This window comes from Notothenia rossii (genome assembly GCF_949606895.1).
Source record: "Notothenia rossii genome assembly, chromosome: 6".
In the NCBI taxonomy this organism is placed as follows: Eukaryota; Metazoa; Chordata; class Actinopteri; order Perciformes; family Nototheniidae; genus Notothenia; species Notothenia rossii.
Window position 1 is genome coordinate 67,302,337 of NC_136909.1, and position 24,537 is coordinate 67,326,873.

Below are 24,537 nucleotides of genomic sequence, written 5' to 3' on the forward strand. Positions count from 1 at the left end.
TATTATAAAGGGCAGGACTAATACTCAGCTTCCTTTCAACCTTCAACAACAGTGAGTGGAATCATAATTTCGAGTTCAAATTGTGTCACAGGTTGAGGACAAAACGACTACACGGGAAGGAATAAATAATCATGATCCAATTATGGTAAATGTGCAAATCTTTTTCTAGGTGACATCTTCCATTACTGACATGGACACATAAAACAACGAAGTGTCATATCATCTGAAAATGAAGAGTTATTGACTGCTTGAGACGCAGGGTTCCCAGCAGGTGCCTGAGCACTCTGCAGATAATAGCTTTAGCCTATATGGCATCACTCACAGCAGCAAGACTAGTGCCGCTCCATCAAAGCCTATTAGTGCGTCCCAGTCACTCACTGTACCCTCATTAACTGTTGACCTTTCAGGCCTCTAAAGCAAAGCAATGCCATTATATTACAAGGCCGTTTGCCCAGTTAAGATTATACGGAATGCTAAAGGGACAAGGACATGGATTTGAATAATGAATTCCACATAGCAAAAAGACAGTATATTCTTTGTTTTGTTTACCTACGCGTCAGTAGATTATTATAGGCTAACTATATACACTATAAACAAGCAGTGTGATACGTTGACAAGTGAAGCCCTATGGAGTAAATAATAGGGCCGGGACTCGATTAAAAAAATTAATCTAATTAATTAGAGGTTTTGTAATTAATTAATCGAAATTAATCGCATTTTTAATCACATATAAATATTTGACCTGAGAACAGTGAGAAGATGTCAATAAAGTGTGCCGTCACACAGAGGTAATTTGAATTGCTTACCGAGGTCCAATGATCCCCAGTCAGGGCAACACATTCGGCTTTCTCCAATAAATTCTCTTTATCTTCCTTTTCATTGTCATAAAGCTGCTGGATTCTTTTTGTCACTGTCTTTCTGCATGGCAGCTCATATGTTGTGTCAGACGATGCAATCTGTAATTAATTAATCTTAATTAACGCGTTAAAGTCCCGGCCCTAGTAAATAATAATACGAAAAAGCCAGGACATCGTAACAATTGTTTTTAGTGCAGTCAGTTAGGTTTGAAGGGAGTAAATATTGGCCTAAACCTTTTAAAAATCATCATTAAATATATTATTGGCCAGAACAGAAATTGAGAGATTCTGCTGAATTCACAGTTTTATGAAAGACAGATCGCTTGAGGCTACACTCAAATCTGCTCGCTTTTGACTGTCCTGGACAAACAAAACAACTTATCAGGCAGCACACTCAAACAGCCGTGGTCAAATATTTGGCTTTAGATAAGAGGCCTGTGATTGTGGGTTAATGGCATGGTGGATTATCTGCTCTCGGCTGCTTCATCCATTTACTCTGCAGCAATGACAAGGAGACTTCAGGAGAGGTTACAAATGTATGAAGCTTTCACAGTTCCAGGGACCTTAACACTTCATCACCTGAGTCTAACGATCAACTCGATACCAGAGACAAACAGAGGCTGAAAATACTGTATGACACACATGGGGAACTACACCTACATACACACTGGTGTTTAACAGCTGAATCAGGAGACAGTCATGTCACCATGTCTCTCTTTCTCCCTTCCAGCGCAGACTGAATAACTTGGCCCATCTGTATTGCAGTGAGCCTGGAACTTCAGAGGTAACCAAATCAATTGTGGGAGGTAGATTAAAGATGGACAGCAGGGTGGAAGTCAGGGCACACACACAGTACATCAAATAATCCTTTTAGTTAGCCCCTCTCTGACCTCACCCTCCCATGAGTCCACACACACACACACACACACACACACACACACACACACACACACACACACACACACACACACACACACACACACACACACACACACACACACACACACACACACACACACACACACACACACACACACACACACACACACACACACACACACACACACACACACACACACACACACACACACACACACACACACACACACACACACACACACACACACACACACACACACACACACACACACACACACACACACACACACACACACACACACACACACCTCTGGAGTCAGGTCTCAAAGAGAACTCCTGGCACGACACCAGGATTCGGCCACTCGCTACTTTGAGCTTGGTGAAGTGAAATGCCTGTCTGGAGACTGCTTATGTGACAGGAGACTGAGTTTGTATTACACTGACATTAAAAAAGGCATTTATAAAATGTAAACCCCCAACTTGAAATCAACTCCAATGACTCTGCACCAGGGAAAGATGGTCTGATACAAAATATGTCACTGAAGGCATATGAGGGAATAATCATTCAAAGAGGACATATGTGATCATTTTCAATTTCATATATGTATATTGTGCCTCTACTGTGACATGTCTCCATGCTTTAATGTTCAAAAAGCTCTTTATTTTCCTCATACTGTCTGTGCTGCAGCACCTCTTTTCACCCTCTGTCTGAAACCAGAGCCCAGTCTGCTCTGATTGGTTAGCTATGTTGTGATGGTCAACCGCTTAGAGATGTCCCGCCCATTAACCTATGAATTACAATGTGTTGGAGTGCTAGCCGATTGAAGCTCAAGTGTTACGTAGTGATGTCACTATGTTCCTGAAGTAAAAAAAGGAGTCCAATGGAAGCAAATATTAAATCAGGAATATTAACAGATGGATTTTGACAACAATGTCTGTCAAAATGACGGTCAAAGAGAAAGTCTTACGCAACCACAGCACAAAGCTTTTCCTATGTCGATGCTTGCTTTCATGACGGAACAAAAAGAGAATATTCACATTCAGATCTTTCTTTTGTGATATAAAAATAAAAACTGTTGGATCTATAAATATGTAATGTTCCCAGAATGATAATTCCTTGTGGAAATCAAACAGCTTCAATCCAGTTGACAAAACGTTGGATTAGAATAGTTTCAAAAACTCCACATAACTAGATAAAAAACTAAAACATTATTTATTACAGTTATATAACATCACCACTCAGGAGTGTTTCTGCACTGGTGTCAACAAACAGCCCGGATCCCTTATGCACAACATCCTTCAAAAGCCATTAGTCCGAGATATGCTGGTGTGTACGAGTACATGTGGCTGCTATCTCTACACTATTTCTGGACCACTCCAGTGACAGGGGCTTCTCAAATGACTTGTGATTGAAACACACTCAGGTTTAAGAGCCTACAAAGAGGCCGCGGCTACAGTAGTCAGAGCCTTAAGTAGAGATACAGCTGCTAACACAAAGTGACTGTCAATACTTATGTTCTCATTTGGAAAGCAGTGATCTTAACACCATTAAAAAAGTATACCATGCCAATATGGACCATGTGCATGCCACCAACAGAAGGGCCAACAACCCTTTCAAATAAATGATACGCTGCAGTGCCTAAACAAAAACGCACTTTTGTGATACTTTTCCCCCCGGTCAGCATTCTAGTTGATGTTTTGCCAAATCCATGCCCTCGGATCACTGCACAGCAATTGTCAGAGGCTCAAAGCAGGGGGGAAGTGGAAGATGGAGGATGAGTGATGTAACAGAGGGCTGTATGGGAAAGACACTGTCTATGTTTGGAATGTGCTGGGGGGCTTCCAAGCTAAGGGAAGAAAACATAAAATACTTCCTGCTTTTAGTGCATTCAATGTGCCATTTCTCGTATTCTCTGCTTGAGATGTGAAGGTGGTCCCATTCTTTTCATAAAGCATGCTTGAGCATAATGCTCGGCATGAAATTCTTAAGGAAGCTGTGTATGCTTTCGGCTTGTATATGGGACGGACGGACGACAAGAAAAATGCTTCACTCCATTCATGGCTCTTGCTGAGGAAAGCTAAAGCACATTGTCCTTTCATAACACTATTATTTGTTCATGTCTAGGTGCAAAATATAGTCAAAGTAGCTGGTCTAAAAGCTACTTCCTGTGAATATTTTATTCTCTCACAAGAAAAACGGAGGCACGTCTATTCAAGGGGAGGCTTGTGGAATGAGCGAGATTTGTTCAGGGCGAATACATGTACTGTAGGTTTCCATTGTTTACTTTTGATATCTTATTCATGGCTTTCAATCATATTTTAAAAACAGAAAAAGTCACAAAACCAAGCCCAACATTATCATTTTTTTAGCTAGCTCAAGAGAACTGAGAAGTGTTACAGTATATAATGGTAGGTTATTTAGAAGCAGCGGAATTAACTTCTTCAATCTAATCTATATTATGAGCGATGAAGACAAAGAGTCTGAATGGATCGGTTTGAACAACTTCACACAGTAGGAAGTGCCATTAGAGCTTAGCCTGCATTTGGGCTTGCAAGCAAAAGCAATTTAACCCCCAAATATCTGGTTGTGTGTGCCAGATGGCCATATGCTGATTGGGCTTTAATTCCTTGATTGAAATCTTTTCAAGCTCATAGTGAGGAAGAGAATGTCAACAGGGTGCACGAAGAAGAGGAAGTGATTTTTGTGTTTGTTTGATGTTAAACTTCATGTTAAAAACAAAAAGTCCAAACACAAAACAAGCAAGGCTGAAATCAAACAGTCCTTCGGATGGGAAAGTAACCTGTATATGCCAAAAAGGTCACATGCTTGCGGGGGGGTCAATTGGTGTGACTGTTTTGACTTTTTGAAGCCAACACATTGCTGAATGTCAGAGGTCAGAATTGAAACAGAACTGACAAATGTATCCTCTAATCTTCTACCGCTCTACGATGAACATTTTAAATGAGGCATTAATGATTATAATGCAAAAACGACAGATGGTGTGCACTCATTAATCACATCACAATGCAACATATTTTGTAATGAGATGGCAGCTCAAAGCCTGGCCAGAAATCATGCGATTAAGATAAACAGAGAGCTCCTACAATGTTATGTAGACATAGGCTTACATGTAGTGAGCGTGAAACACTAAACCCCTATAGGCTTAAAAAGGGGGCTGTCAAAGCGCCGTCATACAGTACATAAAGCTTATTCATCTTGAAAGTGAGTTACCATGGATGATATTGCACTGTTGATGCTGGTAATGTAACAAAATGTAAACTGATGAAACATCGCAAGCTCGTCTTTGAGAATAATCTACATGGTGGGAGACACCTTTTTGTGGAAATTCTAGTGTTCCAACAGCCATATTTGAACCAAGCTACGGCTAAATGCACAACTTTATGATCTAACCACAAGCCCCAATCCTGTTTATCTTTTGATTGTTGGAGAAACCACAAACAAACTGTGCAAACAGATCTAAAACCATTACTGTCCATTTTCAGTACTAATTTTTCATATTTAAAATACTTTAAGATCAGTTATTTAATTGGAAAAGGTATTCCAAAGAACAATCAATAACAGTTAATATTTTAATGTTGCAGTCTAATAATGAAATGATAGGCTATGGTACTCACTGTATCAGAAGTCATTTTTATAGGACGATGAATAAATGATGCTGGCAGTAATCGATCCAACTGGCTCAGGTAATTATTAAGAAGCAGCCAGACAACATCCGTTCAGCCATAATATAATATCCCCCATCAACATACAGTTTTGTCAAGTCATTGCTAGGGTGGATTATAGCTTTGTTGAGCCAGCTGGTGCAGACACATGAGCCGCCATGGAGCGATTTGGTGCATTGGGAAGGCAGGACAGGTGTCATCACTCAGGCATGAAACCACCCTGAGGGATGGGTTGCGAAATAAAAAATTGATTGGGAAGCAGATAAACCGGTTGTTTCATAGAATGCAAGTTATGAGGGCGTTATAGCAAATCTGCCATAATACTCTGTAATATGGTCTTTTTGAACTCTGAAGTCAAGAGGCTCCCCAAAGCTGTGGCAGAATCTGACTGTTGTTGGGATTACCGGCAAATTACCGTAATACTACGTAAAGAATCGTTGTCAGTGCAGAATTGTATTTGAGTTTAGTGATTTAAGCTCTCCCTCAAGCGCCCATTTGATAAAAAAGATGCATGTCTGTGAAGAGTGAATCAGAGGTTTGACCAGTACTCTGAGTGGGTGGTTCGGTAGACGACTTTTCTCTGATGATGAAGGAGGGAGTGTTAGCAAGTTGTGTATGTTTCCTATTGAGAAATATGGGACAAAAAAACGAGGCTTGAATGAGGAAATAAAATAATAAAAGAGCTTGCCCTTTGATGACACCAGGAAACAAAAGGCTGGGGTAAACCTGTCCACATGTTCCATCAAGTTGAACACATGCTCTAGAATAAGTCCCCTTGTTCTACTGGCACAGGCAGATTAACAGACAACGTGTTCTAACATTCACATGATCCCACTGAGGTTCATCAGAATACCATTTGCTACTTTCGCAACTCTGCAGCCTATTCGATTCCAATAATGACCCTGTGCTACATTCATCAACCTCAGTGATCTCATAATCATTTTCAGGACCTCTGTGCATGGCTGTCATCCTTTGTTGCACTTTTCGCAGAGCTAAACAGGTCTTTTGTTCAGGCCTGACCACAAACTGATGAGGTCAGCAGGCCCATGTTTGTAGTTGCCAGACATGGCATGTTTACAGGCAAAGTAGAGCCAGAGGGAGACACCATGACAAGATCAGCTGCAGTACATCAAAACAAGATTTCTCCCTAGCATGCATAAAACAATGACCGGTTGAACTACTATACTACTACTATGCTGCATTCAGTGACTTCATAATGAATCTACAGGAATCAGTAAACACAATGCAGTGGAATCCTGTCAGGGTCACAGCCTCTGACAAGGTTATGAGCTTTAAAATCCCATTAAGGTGAATGGGCGGACTTGCAGGAATCTTTCTTTGCCAGCAGTCTACCAGGAGGATCAAACGCTCAGGAGCAAAGCCTTGTTTAAAACAATCTCTCAGTCTAGCCTATAGTGACCTGGGAAATCCAACTGGAACGCAAAGTAAGTGTGGAAAAAAGCACCAGTGTTACAACAGGAAACATGACTTTTTATTTAGAGGGTTATAAAGTCTAACCACACTATTCATGGGAAGGTAGTTTCCTGTCAATGTAAATATGTTGCTTGATATGGATTCAATATAAAACAAGTTTAGCTTGAATATTGAGCAGAAGAACTTAAATTATTATTTAAGTCATAACAGTGCTGCTATACTTGCTAGAAAATATAAAGCATTGCAAAACAGCACCGTAAGCTCTTTATAAAATTGCTGAAAAGGATTTAATCTTAAAACATCTTTGATGGATGGTGTGTATTAGAAAATAATGAAAATGCAAGAAAACTATGTTGAGGAAAGCCTGTCATGGGGACCCTGGGTAGTTTTATACACATCAGAATTAAATATCATCTTAAATCTAGTTAAATATAATCTTTGAGCCAGCGTAAGACTTTACTTATCTCCTTTACCCTGTGAGAAGGTGGGAGACTGAGCAAAAAAAGCAGTTGCCTTTGAGTTTAATTGTCACTTTGCTGACATTTCATCCAACAATTCAATGCAGTTTTGCTATTCATATTTCATGCGGCCATATGGTGCGCCTGATTAGCACCCGACAGGATTAAGTTTGCCCTTTAACTCGTAAAGCCACCGCGGTCATATCCGACTTCTTGCTCTCATTATTGATCAAATATTTTATAAAAAACAGACCTGACAACGCAGACTCATCTGCTTGTAAAAGAAACGTGTGGATGAATGGTACAAATGTGACTGCACATGATACTGGTATGAGGGATCATGATGAGAAAATATAGCTTTAAGAAGAAAAGTAAAAACAATGTGTGTTACTATTGATTCTAGCTGTACTGTATATGACAAACAGGTCTTCCATGACTGTACTCTGACTCGCAACTATTTTCTGCAATGTAGACAACACTTCCAGAAAGAATAATGAAGGGACACTGTGAACTGGGAACTGTGCAATCAATACAGTCAGCATCAGCACATTTGATTCCGCTTTAGTTCTTAAAATACTTCCCAAGAGAAAAACTTAAAAAACAAGCAATATGTTGCCACGTGCGTCTATTGTTGTAACATCAACAAAAAAATGCTGCTGACAAAGGCTGATGCATACAATTACACCGTTTTGGCACTATTATTTGAGTAGAACCATAGCAGCCAACATGCGCTTTCGGACCACTCCTCCCGGTCAATCGCCCGTGGTTTACTATGTCCAAATGACTAATATGCTGAATGCATCCCAGCTCCAGTTTCTCCATAGTTCCCGTACACAGACCTTTGCTTTTCTCTGTATCCATGCAGCAGTTATTCTAGGTGAAGCTAATTAAGCCAGAGTAATGACAAAGCTAACAGTGTGCTGCCAAATAACAAACACACCACAATGGGAAAAAAGTTCCGCTGTGGAGATGGACAGTTTTCTTCTGAAAAGAAACTTGACTGAAAAGAAGAGACATGATTCCTTAATCAGTACTCACGGCGAGAGAATTTGCAATAGATCTAAAGAAAAACATTTCCTCTTTCTAATATTTAAAGACAGGCCCCACTATGAATTAGTAATATCCAACAGTTAACCAGTGTGAGACAAACAGCATGATAACAGGATGTTCCCAACTGAGAGTCAAAATATATTTGTATACTCTTAAGTTCCTTTTTCGCGTGGCAAGACTGAAAAACATTTCCCTCTAGTCTTCACCAAAAAAAGTATCCCCAAGCCCTAAATCCCAGGCTTAGACCAAATATGTGACATATCTATTGGATTTATTTATTTTCCAGAACTGGGTCCTAATTTCTGTCCATAAAACCATCAGAACCCTTTGAGTTTTTGCACAGAAGAAGAGACAAGTTGCGCAATAGTAGTGCAGGCTTATTAAGAACATAGACAGAGAGTGGACTGCAGACAGTACACACTCTTTAATCTGCGATTAGACAAATGAAGGGCCTCAGCCTCAATGCTATTTGAGAGGTGACACTCCGGGGACTGTCATGTCCTCTCCCAGACTGCCAAGTGTTGATTATTTTCTCAGGATATTATTTAGCCAAGACAAGACAAGCATTTCCATTGGGTTTATGAGCGCAGCAGTGAGACCCTGGGACTAGTTTTTAACCATTACATTTGAATAATTTAGTAACCTACTCCTTACTGTGTTTGTAAACAAGAGTAGACTCAGCTATAATTCAGCAACTCTCTCACTGCCATTAAAAAAAATCATGTTTTTCAATTATGTGTCATATGCTCTCCTTCATCCACTCTGCAGAGTTTTATATCTGAAATAATGGCCTCTGTGTTACTGCTGGCACGTACAGCTCAGGAAATGCCTGAATGGGAGAGGTGGGAAATAAGTAAAGCAAGAACAAGAGAGAAATGAGTTGAGAGATGTTGTCCCCAAAGCGATTATTTTGACAGGATCCTCCCAGTGTCAGAGGACAGTTTCCCTTGCCTCACTTGTTGGATCAGGATGTTGGATCTCTTTACTTGCAGAGACCCTGGTATCCACCCACACACAAATCTGGCCTTTTTCCAATTCGGAGGTCCAGGCAGGGGGAAAAAAACCTTTCTTCCGTTTGTGAGGAATTCAACATGAGCATTCAGCACATTCACTGTGAAGCGCAGAGCCAGGTCAGCAAAACATTTCAACCGGGTGGGCAATCCACATTCACCCCTCCCTTCCAGAGAACAGGTTGTTGGTCAACACCAGAGTACAGAAGGAGGGGGGGGGGGGGGGGGGGGGGGGGGGCTGACAGCAATGCAAAGCAAGCCCAGCTTCGGCGGCACCAGCGGTTCTGTAGTCGCCAGGAATGTGAAATGTTTCCCAAGGAAATTCCTCCTCCTCCAGGAAGGCAGGGAAGGAAACCAAGAGAATTTTGACACATTTCAGGCGGTGGGAGTGAACGTGGAAAAGAGGGGAGCGAGGGTGCTGATTGGTCTACTCTTAGCAGAGTGTGTGAACAGCATTTAGCCGAGTTAGAATTTACTTTATGCAATGTTTTTTTTTTTTATGTCATGTTTTTAAAGAAGTATCTAAAACAAAAAAAACTTATCAATAAAGTGAAATGATGTACAGTGGGGTATTTTCATTTATCCATGGTATGTGTATCTTCCCCAAGTCTAGTCCGTGATATCGAGCGGTTTTATAGACTCTAGGGCATTTATGTAATGTAAATTAACTGTAAGGGTAATAACTCTTTAATGCAAGAGCAGCAAAATGTAGAACAGTGAATCATGTTTCAATCAAATTGTTCTAATTGGATTATTCTAGTAACAAAACCAATCATAAAATATGCAATTCAGCATTAAAAATAAGACATTATAAGCGAACTGAACGGCTGTCTCAACTTTGAGATCAAAGTAAAGGCCCAGATACACCGGCCCGACAGTTGAGAAGTTGCCGACGCCGACGCCGACACCGACTGTTGCGTCGCCGGACTCTCTTGCGTATTTGCCGACTTAGCGCACTGGAACACACCGCAAATCCGAGCCGAGCACGTATGAACTGCGTATGCGTGAGTGGCAATAACTCTCCTTACCAGCAGGCGGCGGTAGTGTGTATTCATCATTCAAAAGAGGCAACAACCAGAAGACAGAGAAGAAGAACAGACTCCGTGATATAAACAAACAACAAATAGCGTTTTTCTTTCCATTTTCACTCTCGTCCATTGAAAACATGAACGAACAGGAGATCTATAAACCGATGAGGTGAAATAGCCGTCCGTGTGTGTTCCATCTTCCATTTTAAAATATTTGTTTACCTCCCTCACTTCCGTTAATGCTTCTCATGCACTGATTCGCTAGCTGAACAGCCAATCAGTGTTATCCCTTTGTCCGACTTCCGGTGGTGTTCCCGACGCCGATTCAACAAGAAAAGGCGTCAGGTCGGCAGAAAAGACCCGACGGTGCGGCGCACACCACTCCGAATAGGGCGTGCCCACGCTCATGTTCGGCCCGACTCCCATTTACTGCCGGTTTCGGGCCGGTGTATCTGGGCCTTAACACATTCGGTGTAACATGTACTGGAAAGTGGCCGAACAAAGACTGTAGGCTTGGGTTGAGCCTTGTGTTACATTTTTATTTTTACTAATTTAATATCAGAATTAAGATGTATTTTTAAATCTGTTGAAATGTCAAGCTACCAAGCATCTTGCATCCTTGTTCTCCATGAGCCTGCTGACCAATCCCTTGTACTGAGATCCATGAGGGAAGTTAATGCCATGGTTATTGGCATTGGTCAACAGAACATGATGCTGTCATATTGTCCAACCAAACACAGAGACACTTTTGAACGGAAGCTTTGGATCAAATAAAGGAGATACTGCTACATTGGTCTTTGGTAATGTCCAATAGGAAGAGAGGAAAATAAAACCAGCCAACCCAAAACATTGTAAACATGACGCAGTCAGACAGAGTGCTGTGTCACAGTTTTGAAGGGCACAGGAGAAGGCTGATGTGGGGCCTTGTTTATGATTGCAAAAGGAAGCAGAGGATTAAGCAGCCAGTGTCTGTGTGCAGCATCAGATTACTGGCTCTTCTTTTCCTGTTATGAAATCAGATTATTGCAGCTCCCCTGCAGGGAGAAACAATATACAATCCTTGAGATGGAAGGGTTAGCAAGGAGGTATACGAGGACAGTAAGCTCTTGTTAATTGACCGACAAGCCTACTTTATTTCTATCCTGATTCAATGGTTTTATTTTAGGTTTAAAAGTGAACATACAGAGAATTAGATACTAAATCAAGGAGATTGAGACCAGGGATGATACGAGACATTGCATGCAAACAATTCAACCTTCTGGGTATATAATAAGTAGCTGTGTGCACGACAACATAAGGTATATGTAAAGGAAGACTTAGGGCTGCTGGCTCCATATTCACTGACCTAGAACAAAGACGACGCAGCAATGTTGCTCCAGTCATTGCCCGAGTTTGTTTTAGTTTTTCTGACTTATCTGCTGACATACACAGCACACGTCAATTTGAATCCAATATACAGAATTGGGGCAGAAGAAACAAACATCTGACCAGAGCCTGCAGAGTATACTCAATTACTCTCCAGATAAGGCTGTGTCATCTCAGGACTCACATGAATCAAAGGGACAGAAAGAAGGATGCTCTGTGCACTCAAGATAAACACCAGAGAAGGAAAATGCGGAAAGATGTGGTTGATTTTGCAGCGTGGGAGAAATCCTTTGAGATATCTTCACCTCTCTTAACACCAGAGAGACACATACAAATACTGCGTAGATACAACTCTGTGCAACAATATTTCCAGTGCTTTTAATTCAGTTCATTTGAAAGCTTTTAAATCCGTAACCAAAACACCTTCCCTACCATTTTGGAAGCCTGGTGACGTAAACAAGACAAAATTGCTTGGTTGCTCCCGTCATGTAAGTGATGAGGTTAAAGGTCAACACTTTTGACGAGTCGTAAAAAAGACCATCTTTGAACTTGGTAAGAAGCCAACCATTGCATGCTGCTACACATTATTTTTTGTTAGATAAACATAGCACCAGCTTGACCTCTGCATTAGTGTCATTCCTTTAAATACCACATGGTTCCCTCAACAAATGCCTGCCTTGCCATAGATACAGTGGGGAAAAAAAGTATTTAGTCAGCCACCAATTGTGCAAGTTCTCCCACTTAAAAAGATGAGAGGCCTGTAATTTTCATCCTAGGTATACCTCAACTATGAGAGACAAAATGAGAAAAAACAAATCCAGAAAATCACATTATCTGATTTTTAAAGAATTTATTTGCAAATTATGGTGGAAAATAAATATTTGGTCACCGACAAACAAACAAGATTTCTGGCTCTCACAGACCTGTAACTTCTTCTTTAAGAGCCTCCTCTGCCCTCCACTTGTTAACTGTATTAATGGCACCTGTTTGAACTCGTTATCAGTATAAAAGACACCTGTCCACAACCTCAAACAGTCACACTCCAAACTCCACTATGGCCAAGACCAAAGAGCTGTCAAAGGACTCCAGAAACACAATTGTAGACCTGCACCAGGCTGAAGTTTGCTAGAGAGCATTTAGATGATCCAGAAGAGGATTGGGAGAATGTCATATGGTCAGATGAAACCAAAATAGAACTTTTTGGTAAAAACTCAACTAGACGTGTTTGGAGGAGAAAGAATGCTGAGTTGCATCCAAAGAACACCATACCTACTGTGAAACATGGGGGTGGAAACATCATGCTTTGGGGCTGTTTTTCTGCAAAGGGACCAGGACGACTGATCCGTGTAAAGGAAAGAATTAATGGGGCCATGTATCGTGAGATTTTGAGTGACAACCTCCTTCCATCAGCAAGGGCATTGAAGATGAAACGTGGCTGGGTCTTTCAGCATGACAATGATCCCAAACCCACCGCCCGGGCAACGAAGGAGTGGCTTCGTAAGGAGCATTTCAAGGTCCTGGAGTGGCCTAGCCAGTCTCCAGATCTCAACCCCATAGAAAATCTTTGGAGGGAGTTGAAAGTCTGTGTTGCCCAGCGACAGCCCCAAAACATCACTGCTCTAGAGGAGATCTGCATGGAGGAATGGGCCAAAATAGCAGCAACATTGTGTGAAAACCTTGTGAAGACTTACAGAAAACGTTTGACCTCTGTCATTGCCAACAAAGGATATACAACGAAGTATTGAGATGAACTTTTGACCAAATACTTATTTTCCACCATAATTTGCAAATAGATTCTTTAAAAATCAGATGTGATTTTCTGGATTTTTTTTTCTCATTTTGTCTCTCATAGTTGAGGTATACCTAGGATGAAAATTACAGGACTCTCTCATCTTTTTAAGTGGGAGAACTTGCACAATTGGTGGCTGACTAAATACTTTTTTGCCCCACTGTATGTGGCTCATTAGGATTTATTTAAAAGCAGCTCAAAACAGCAAGATGTTTGCTTTTTAGCTTTTGCTTTGGTTACTCAGCATTCATTGACAACTCACTTGGTCTAAGGGTAAACCAGAGGGTTAAAACAAGAAACAACTCCTGATAAGAAATATGATGCAATTCTAATACTATATATAAGAACATCAACATTGGATCGTGGTAGTCCGTCAGTCATGGCAGTGCTGGAATTAAAAACAATGCATGTCCAATAGTTCCAATATGCCTTTTAAAGAAAGGAGCTTCCATTAAGAGTCTAACACTATATCACACACAGCAAATAAAATGTATCTGCCATTTTATGGTTTCATTTTGATACAAGCAAAAGCTAATAGCAAGTGCAACAAAAAAAAGGCTCTGTGCGAATAAAAAGTATTTCTATGAATGTAAATAAAGAAAATAATGAAAAAGAAAAAGTTACAACCTTGTTGTGTCATAGTTTTTAAAAGCAGAACTGTAAGGGATCCCGATCTCATGCTGAAAGCAGCAACGAGCGCTGACAACATTTTTTCCTTTGTGAATAAAACATTTTCCTCTAAGCCAACCTTCTCTTGCTTCAGGGCTTTGGAGGATCGATTTTAAAATGCAGAGTCACATTAACAACAGCTGTGTTAGATGTTTTAGAGTGCCACAATAAAAAAAACAGTTGATTGCTAACAGCACCATGCCCTAATTTGAAACTGTGCCACTTACAGTAGCTGGACTCCAACATTTGCTAAAGGCTAGCAGAGGAGCAAACAGCTGCACACAAAATGGCCCAGCCCCTGAATGCATGCCAAGGCAGAAACCCCAAAACAGGCCTTGGGTTGGGCTCCATGCAAGACCTTTCACACTAGTCTAGGATAAGTGGTCTAAAAACAAAGAAGGCAGAAACAGGCTTGGCAAACTACTTGGCAAACTGCTGTGAGCACTGTGAATCTAAGACACTGTCGGAAAAAAAACCTTACAAACAGAGATGTTTCTTGCCTAAATAAACTCTTGTGTCATACCACTTTACTCCATTACATATCAGATCTGAGAAATCAACCAAGATATCAACAAAGACTTATGCCAGGCAGCTACTGTAGTCTTTTGCTGAACAAAGACTGGTGACTTTACTCTCTGTGCCTCATGAATAATCCATTGCCATTCTCATCCTTATTCATCTTTAATACTGCATCTTGTTTTCAATCCACTGTAGAGAGGAAGCAAAGTGTAAAGGGAAGACATGTGGGAAACCAATGCGCCATGTATGGCACGCTCTATAAGTGCGCCAACATATTTCCTGCTTTCTCTGCTAGCCAGTAGTCTTAACATTTAATGGATACAGTTACCAGAAGCATGCTCACTTCAATTGTAGTTGCTAGTGGCTTTCAAATGTTTTTAAGACAGACATCCATAGTCTATAGTTTTTGTCAAAGGAACATGTTAGATTTATGTCACAAAATATACCTATCCTTCCTGCATCTTACATGCAGCAATAATAACATCATATATGCTAAAAGGGACTAACAAGTGGTAGTTATCTGTCAAATAAAAAAGCAATGCTGTCACTTCAAACACTCCATTGGGTTCAAATCAGCGAAGTTGCTAAAGATTGAATAATAATCAAACTGAGATTTTAAAGACCTCTATTACTGTAAATGATCCATGTTTTGTGCATGCTATCATTCCATACAGTATGACATTCTCTTGCATACACTAAAGTGGCAGCAGAGCAGGCAAACACAGCACATCAACTGTGGAGGAAACTCTCCCCTTTCAGGCCCACTTCTCTCCCAATGAGTGAAGCATATCTAGGTCAAAGCTGATTAATGTGCCCACAGCTCCCGAGAGGGTTCTGGTCAGGTGGCAGCAGTGCCTGCTCACTGACGATGAATACTGATGCAGCTGAGTATTGCTGAACAGCTATACTGAAATTAATTGCTGACTTCAAGTGCATCTGCATAAAGAAGTGATAATCTAAACAGTTTACTCTCCTTGTGTCAGCTGCTGTGTCAACACTTTGAGTGGTTGTATATGTATGTGTTATGGCTGTGTGTGACCAGTTAGCCAACGCTGAAATACAAGGTGGTATCTGAACATAAGCATAAAACAGGCCACAGTACATAAAGGGGAATATCATGTGGATTTCAAATAGTCAAGTGGCTTTGCAACTGCTTGTTTGTCCAGACAGTTGATGCCACACGGTGCTTAGGATGAAAACGACGTCTGCTAGTTGAGAGGAACGGCATTCATGTCACTGTATTTATAGATAGTTATGTTGCTATTAGGTGGCATGCATTCCGTAAATCAGTTCAAGCACAGGCCTGCATGGACAAAGGGAAATGTTCTATTTAACAATGTAGCTACAAAGCGAAGATAAGCAGCATCAACAGCTCTAACCCATAAACTAGTTGGCTAAACTTTTGCAAACGCTAGCTAGTTATCATAACGGTCGGAATACAATTGTATACAACTGTTAAGAAAACAATTACACACTTGGAAACCATGTATTAAATATGCATGCACATTAAACACGTAAGCATGGGTTATTTTAACAGACTGTTTCCTTCTTGAAAACAATATTTTGAATACAATGCTTTTTAGCAAGAAACATGAGAAGAACTCGGACAGCAGTGCTATTTGCTGGGTAGCTTTAGCATTAGCCACCTTGCTAGTTAGCTTGCTAGTAAGCCAGTCCAACACTGTTTTGGAAATGTGTGGCAGCGCGTCTCTCTAACGTACAGTCAATGAGGGCGTTGTTTGCCTAACATTAGCCCCATATTTATTAAACATATACGGTGATTTGTAAACAGTATGGCATGTGGTATTTTACGCTAACACAACAATGTTAATGTTACCTCGGAACGCAGCTTGGGGATGATCGGTCTACCTCCCAGGTCGCAAAGAGGTTCATGGGTACAGGCATGCTGCTGGATCCCGAGCCCAGGACCACAGCCCCGGTTAACGCTCCAGTCGGGAGGGTTGTCGGTGCTGGTCCACCGCCGCCGCCGCTGCTCGGGTTCAGGAAAGCGGCCCGGACGCCTCCTCTCTCAACAGCCGCCGCCATCATCACCTCCACTGCCTGGGGAGCAGCTCTAGCTAAGTGTCGTACGAAAGCGGGAGCCGCTGAACTCTGTGCTGTCTGCTCTTGCTCCTCCAGACTCCCAGCGCTTCTACACTGACTGGAGATGCTGGTAGGCGGGGCGGGGCATGTCACTCTTGATCGGGGGCAGCACGACCCTGATTCTAGGATGGGACATATTTTACTATCAACCAGCACTCAAAACGTATTGACATACCTACTTTACATGTCTTAACAATATCCATTATACACAAAGACTATAGATAATTACAAAAATTAAAAGACAGAAAAATGCTGCGTAGCTATGAGACAGTAGAGTTGAAGGAAAACGTCGTCGATGTGATACGAATGTACAGCCTTGTTTATCTCCATAAGTTCAGTTAGGCTCTTTCAATTGTTAATAAAGAAGAATGGGAATACGTATAACAATATCAGAGAGATTACATTGCTTCCACAGACACAGCAATGTAAACCTGTAATAACTTAGGTCTTCTTAAAGTGAGAATCATTTTGTATCCAGCTTAGTTAATTACCTCAAACATGCAACAACATGTCAAACGTTTTGAGACAAAAAAAGTTTTAGCACACAAAAGGGTGTTTCAATTCAAATGAAATCATTCCAATTTCATATGTTCAATAATTGATTTGTTGATTCATTGCTCATGTATGCAGCATTTAGTTTTAAATGAATTAAAGTGTAATGCTCATTGCTATTGAGCTTTCTTTTTGGAGCGGTAAGCCTAATAAAGCATTGTAAAAATGCTGTAAAAACAAACATATTCTATGAAAAAGCATCTTTAGAGGGTAAAAAATCTAAATCTAAATGTACAATCCTATGTTTGGGCTGCAGAGATTCAGGAACATACAATAAGATTGATTACACTTTATCTGTGTGTGTTTTAAAAAAAACATAAAAGTAGCAATAGCTGGTAAAAAAGAAAATCAAACCATGAATATTCATACTAGCTGGGGACTTTAACTCGTTTCTCCAATTTAAAATATATTCAAAGTAAGCTGTCATTAGTCATATTTCTAAATGTTTCTACTCTTATTTCTCCTATGTGCAATGCCTTGTTAAAAAGAAGGCATTGCACAATGCTGCTGTAACGCTGACATTTCCCAAATTGGGATCAATAAAGTACATCTTATCTTATCTTATTTTATTTATGCGTCTTAACTATTTAACATCAAAGGTTGATCCCGTTGTGTACAACAACAAAATACTAATTTTATACAGATGGAATAAATGTAGCAATTACGATATTTAGGATTTGGTTAAATATAGTTGTTTGTAGTATGTAAATATTACTTTTTACATACTTTTTCAAATATAGACAATGTGTGTTAGTAAAAATACATTTTAAATACTTTGTTTTTAGGGTCTGGGTACCTCTTTTTAGTCTTCAGGGTGACCAATTTCCCTTACCTTTTTCCATTATGTCTTACAACCAGTGCTTGAATTGGAATAAAAAAGGTGCCAGTACTCTAAATCAGCAACAAGTATTTGGCACAAAGTCATAGTATATCCTATAATGCTGGTGGGTTTGTCTCTTTACTGTATATTTTAGAAAGGCTCACTGTACTAAAACAAAATGACTCAGGGTGCATCTGAGATTAGAGGGGGTGCAGTGGTAAAGTGCTATAAGTGGGGAGTGGACCTGACACCCTCTAGTCTAGGGGGTCCGGGGGCATGCTCCCCCGGGAACATTTTTTTTTTTAAATATTGAAGTTAGATGCATCAATCTGGTGCACTTTGAGAGCAAAATGAAGAGCTATATGGATACCTCTCAACATCCATAATGAAACAACTGTAAACAGATTTACTTTTTCTTTATGGATATAAAAGAAAGTAAAGCTTGACTCCTACTGGCTGGTTAAATGACTCCTCGTCCCTGAGGCCACTACCAGTTTTTTGTGCCATTTTGCTGGATTTAATTGTCAATAGCGTTGCTGCACAAAGTGATAGCCCTCTAGTTTAAATCTACTACCCAAAAAGAAACATATGGAGATGGGTTACTATTTAAAAAAAATTGCAAATCTATTTGGGAACAGTGGGGCCGGGACTCAAATCCTATAGGGGGGTCCGGGGGCATGCTCCCCCGGTAAGATTTTTTTTTGAATGTTGGAGTTAAATGCATCAATCTGGTGCATTTTGAGGGGGAAATAAAGAGACTACACCCATATGAAACAAAAATGTATACATTTAAATAATCATAAGTACATGGCCATAACCAATAACATACAATATCCAATATGAAAAAACATTGAAACTTGTTTATTTATTTGTTTTTCGTTCATTTATAGTTGTGAGTATGTCTGGGCTCCTGAATCGGCCTCTCCTGTCTCCCTCCTCTCCCCCCTACTCCTCTTTGAGGCAACAGCAAAGACTAGTTTTGGCTCTCAACAAGTTTATCTTACCTTTTTTCACCTAGTTAACATTTTGTTTGTATTATTCATGCATATTTTACTAATCACTAGCCCCTCAAATGGAAATATGTGTTTACATAAATGGTGACCGAACCGTTTGAGACCCACTGAGATAACTTAAACTAAGTTAACTATCTAAAGACTCAGAGAGTAATTTACCTCACCAGAGCTGTAGTTATCAGCCTCTCAGTGTTACAGCAAAGGACTCTCCCTCCACCTTGTTGTTGAAACAGCTCCTTATATCCGTTAGCGCAGCTAGCTAGCACCAGATGCTAACAACAATACACGTAACCGGTGCGCGCGCTTTCTCGCTCGCTCGCGCCACACATACACCAACACACACCCTCCCGAGCTTGAATGACACACAGAGACCAATCGAGGGCATTAGTATGATCTGTATGAAAGTGGCAATGTCGGCAGGCCACGTCATGTAGACAGCCAGTCACCCTCTGTGAGGCAGAGTCAGACCCACATTTGCGCTGCGTTGCGTTTACAATATACGTATATTGCCGGCGGCTAAGTACCGTTTTTTACTGAGTACCGCCACCTTGCCGGTACTCAGTAAGAAGTGCCGGTACCACATGGGTAAAAATCAGAAGTGCCGGTACTGCGTACCGGTGAGTACCGGCCCAATTCAAGCACTGCTTACGACGTGTTGGTGTATAAAACTAAACTGAATTTGACTGAAGGTGGTACAATACCTATATGCAATAAACACATTGATATGTTTTTGTGTGACTTTTGCAACAAAGTATTGCATTGCAAACCTTTACTGTAGACGTATACGTGGCCCTCATTTGGTAGTTACTCAACATATTAATGATTCGTCATCATTCTCTAATCACATAATGACACCTGGTATTTGATTCAGTCACTGTTCTCATGATGCAGGTGTTGTGAAATCCAATGACTGTAACTGTGACTAAGGACTCAAATAAAGCTGACTTGACTAGACATGCTCAGCAGGGTTGGGTAACGTGTGCGACAGCCTGTTTAAACTGACTGGGCGAAATAAAATGCGCTTTCTCCTTTTGTCAAGTGTGCCTGTGTTTTGCACAATCAGTTGTCTGATGTAATAGCAACACATCATTCTTGGTTATTGAACAAATTGCTTTTCACGCATTGCTCACCTTTGATTCCAACTGTTGGTTTAGTTTAGTCATTGGCTCACATAGACACCCAGAGGGGAAATATTCTAATAAACGCAACACAATGTCTGTTGCAATCTCAGGGGATATATTTATGTCACTGGAACATATGCTGGCAGTTTAAGCAATCTAATGTTTAATTAATGCTAGGCAACTCTCTGCACCTGACAGCATTTCATCTACCAGACTGTAACAGTGTATACGTCCCCTGGGGTTGCTAATAATGAGGATGGCAATCATGATACAATTGAATTCCTTGGCTCTCTATTCTTTATTCCAACCAAACATTTTAACAAGATTATCTACATTTGTGAATGTATCCACATATTCACGGCAAGGTAATGTATATATACAGAAGTTAAAACAACTCAATATTCGTTGAATAAAAATGAAAAGAGAAAGAAAATTCTCGATGTCAGGTCATACATTTTGTACGAGTAAGAGTATTGTTTAAGGAGGAAATTAATGACTTATTTATTATACCAATGTGCCTGGAGATAAGAACCAGAGTTTTTTTTCAACTCTGGCTTCCTTCTGGTATTCATCATTGTATCATTATGTTCTGTCCTTTGAGGAATGCTACCACCTCAAAATTACCATAATGGACAAAATGATTAATGAGGCATTTTGTGTAGTGCACTGCCACCTAGTGTTGAAATACAGCACGACAGCAAAATGGAAAATAAACACTGAAGTGCACGGTTTGATTCGTCCAATAGATGGCAGGCTGTCTGCATGTTTTTGTAGGATCTCTTATTTCCCCTGCCTCTCTTTTCTCTTCTCTCTTGCTTGCTAGACTCTCATGATTGAATCCTTCTACTCCTTTATAAGTGTGAGTAGGTGGGTGTATTTATTGTGATGCTTTGACATCGTTGAAGGTTCAAAGGAACGGAACAGTCTGACACATTAACTGGAGAGTTCTGGGGAAGATGATTAAATATCCTAACATCAGGTTGTTAGGTAACACCTGCTCCATGGCATGCGTCCTCCCCCCAAATAAATCGAAGAAATTGCTTGCATCCTAACATCAAGTGAAGAAAGGTTACACAGATTTTGCAAAGCATTTTATTGTTGTTATTAAAGACTGATTGTGCAAATATAGCATTGATTCTCTCTGACACAAGGCAACAAACAATGGTAATTACCCACACCTGCTGTTAGGTAACATCTTATTCTTATTCTGACATCTGACTGATAACTTTAAAATGCTGGAGTGATTGTGGTCTCCAAGCAGGACTTTATTTTTAGCCCTATAGCTTTTGTTTTAGGTTTGTTCCACCTCCACACCATCAAAGTCAGACATTTTTTAATGAGAAAGCCTTTGATGACAAGCTGAACAAAAATCCTTTTCTGAATCACTGCACATGCAGCCACGCATGTTCTAGATTAAATATAGAACTTCAAGGGCAACAGGACTTTGTGGCATTTGTGAAACTTTGCAAAGTAGGCGTAATGAGCAATACCACTAGTGAAAGAAAAGTTCTGCTTGTAACTCCCAGTGCCATTACACATTTTTCTTTCCACTATTGAATAAGGGAATAATAGGAAACATGTTGAATCTCCACTGGGTTTTTCCTGCAATACAGCTCTAATGAATCAAATCTGACAATGGGAGAACATTAGCATTGTCAATTTGTCCTAAAATGCAGTTGGGCCCTATATGGTATATATGTAGCAAAACTTTGACCATATTGACGCATTGATGAGATTTGTTTAGGGCCAATTCAGAGGCTCAAAAGAAATTATGTGCACCATATGCTAACCCCTGAGGACCTTATAGCTGCGTGTGCTGCAGATGAGTATGTGGGAGGTGTATGAAACCTGCAGCAGCGTTGAGTGTTTCTCCAAGTTGTTGCATCTTGAGGCAGATGCAACACCTGCTTTGCTACTTTATACTGCAAGATGAAAAAGTGGACAAGAATAAATTAGACCTATAGCTTGGTTTCACTTGACGTCACACCGCTGCGTTCCTTTGGCGCGAAATTCCATTGGAGGTCAGGAAGTAATTTTCTACAGAGGATCTAGTTGCTGTTACCATTGTGAAAATGCCGGTGTGTTGTGTAGTTTACGGTTGTTCCAATCGATCCGGCCGAGAGAAAAACAAGAGGTTTTACCGAGTGCCGAAGGTTGACGTCCATAAAGCTGAGCAATTTAAGAAGCTAACCGAAGAACGCCGGAAAAAATGGCTTTCAAACCTACATCTGCGGTCGGGAGGAGCAGAGTCGTCTAATGCACGTGTCTGCAGCGACCACTTCATCAGAGGTATTAGCTAACTTAGTTTTTGTGGCTTTGTTTATGTATTATTGGGTTGTGGTTAAATGCTTTTGTAATTAGTAATACTGATCATGTTTAAGTTACCTGTAGTCTAATATGGACTTTGTTGGGACTTTTTAGGGTGCCCTAGCGCTTTGGGTGACGTTGAGTCGGTAGACTGGGCTCCCACTGTTAGCCTCGGTTACCACACAACAAGTAAGCCCAGATCAGAGGCATCTCTTCGACGAGAGCAGAGGATGGAGCTCAAGGAAGACCAACAAAGACAATCAGAATGTGCAGAGGCTTTGTTGGATCTCCTGCAGACAACCGAGAGCCCAGAACCGACGCAACCCCCGTCTGACAGACCACAACCAGAGGACACCAGTGGGATATTAAATGACCAACAAGGTAAATTAACCACCAGCATTATTATTAAATATTACAAAATGTGATTGTCAGAAAATCAATGCAAACTTTGAATTAGGTTTAGGTTTAGAAAATAGAGTACTGACTTGAGAATCTGCAATAATTGGAACAGAGAACTTGCATGTGTGTAAAAAGGTTGTCAAAAAGATAACTTCACAACAATTCACATTCATATGTTACTATTTTAAATAACTAATTATGCTTGCTACTGCTATATTGTATGCAGATGCAGGATGCCAGACTGATTGAACGATGGAGGACATCGAGAGGATGGAGGATGTTCTGAGACAGAACACAACAGAGCTGGGAGATCTTCGGACAAAGGCACTGGATACAAAGTTCAACCAGGAGTCCTTTGAGAACAACGAAGAGAAGACAAAAGTTTTACACCGGGCTCCCCAACTTCTTAGTTTTACTTCAGGTTTTTCAACTGTGCGAGCCCTACATCACCTGTGGCCCTATGTCTGTGCTCTCCAAATTTGAACAGTTCATTTTAGTTTTGCTGAGGCTGAGACTAAATCTCCCTCTGAAAGATTTGGCTTTTAGGTTCAACATCTCTCTCTCCACTGCTTCTAGAATTTGGCATAAGTTAATTGACATACTTCATGAGAGTACAGAATTTATAATTGAGTGGCCAGAGCGACATGTACTTCAAGCTACAATGCCAATGGGATTCAGACAGGCATTTGGATGTAGAGTTGCTGTGATTGTTGACTGTTTTGAAGTTTTTATTGAGAGGCCCTCTAATTTACTAGCTAGAGCACAAACATGGTCCAACTACAAGCATCACCATACTGTTACATTTCTGATTGGTGTTGCTCCCCAAGGCTATGTCACTTACATATCTTGTGCCTGGGGAGGAAGAGTTAGTGATAAACAGATCACAATACAGAGTGGGCTCCTAAAAAACCTGTTACCTGGAGATATTGTCCTAGCAGACCGTGGGTTAGATATTGGCGATAGTGTGGGATTTTACTGTGCTTCACTAAAGATGCCTGCATTCACCAGGGGGAAAAGTCAGCTGTCAGCATACGAGGTGAAAGAGACAAGAAAAATAGCTAATGTGCGTATTCATGTCGAAAGAGTCATAGGATTAGTCAGAAGAAAATATCAGATTCTGCAAAGCAGGGCTGTGCCCATAGAGCACATGCTAACAAAACCAGGTGAGGCACTAGCATTAATTGACAAGATTGGGGTTATTTGCTGTGCCTTGTCTAATCTGTCAGTGTCTGTCGTCCCATTGGAGTAAAGTCATGGAGCTGTAGTCTTGTAAATAAAAAAAACATGCATTATTCAGTATCATTTAATCTTTTCAGTAAACATCTTTTTGTGTGTTCTAAATTGTGTAGCCCTAATCAATATACAACTTTCATCTACATTCAGGCTTAATTCATTCAACAATATTCTAGAGATGACAATTGGTCTGGTGACGCTCCCATGTATGGCCATTGAGGGTTATTGTAAATGTAAATAAGAAACC

General features: G+C 40.5%; 1 protein-coding gene and 1 long non-coding RNA gene across 2 annotated transcripts in view; one reads left to right on the forward strand and one right to left on the reverse strand.

The window, feature by feature from the left end:
• LOC307042269 (phosphofurin acidic cluster sorting protein 2) overlaps positions 1-16,981 on the reverse strand; it is a gene marked incomplete at its 5' end in the record, with an annotated part of 58,445 nt that extends 41,464 nt beyond the window's left edge. Inside the window, 2 exon segments of the mRNA XM_079686065.1 lie at positions 16,580-16,941; positions 16,943-16,981. Of these exon segments, the coding sequence (XP_079542191.1) occupies positions 16,580-16,941; positions 16,943-16,981 (401 nt within the window).
• Positions 16,982-22,102: 5,121 nt separating this feature from the next.
• On the forward strand, positions 22,103-24,349 carry LOC307042798. The gene is made up of 3 exons (XR_013809242.1): positions 22,103-22,640; positions 22,773-23,039; positions 23,284-24,349. It is a non-coding gene; the product is annotated as an uncharacterized lncRNA (long non-coding RNA).
• Positions 24,350-24,537: the final 188 nt, after the last annotated feature.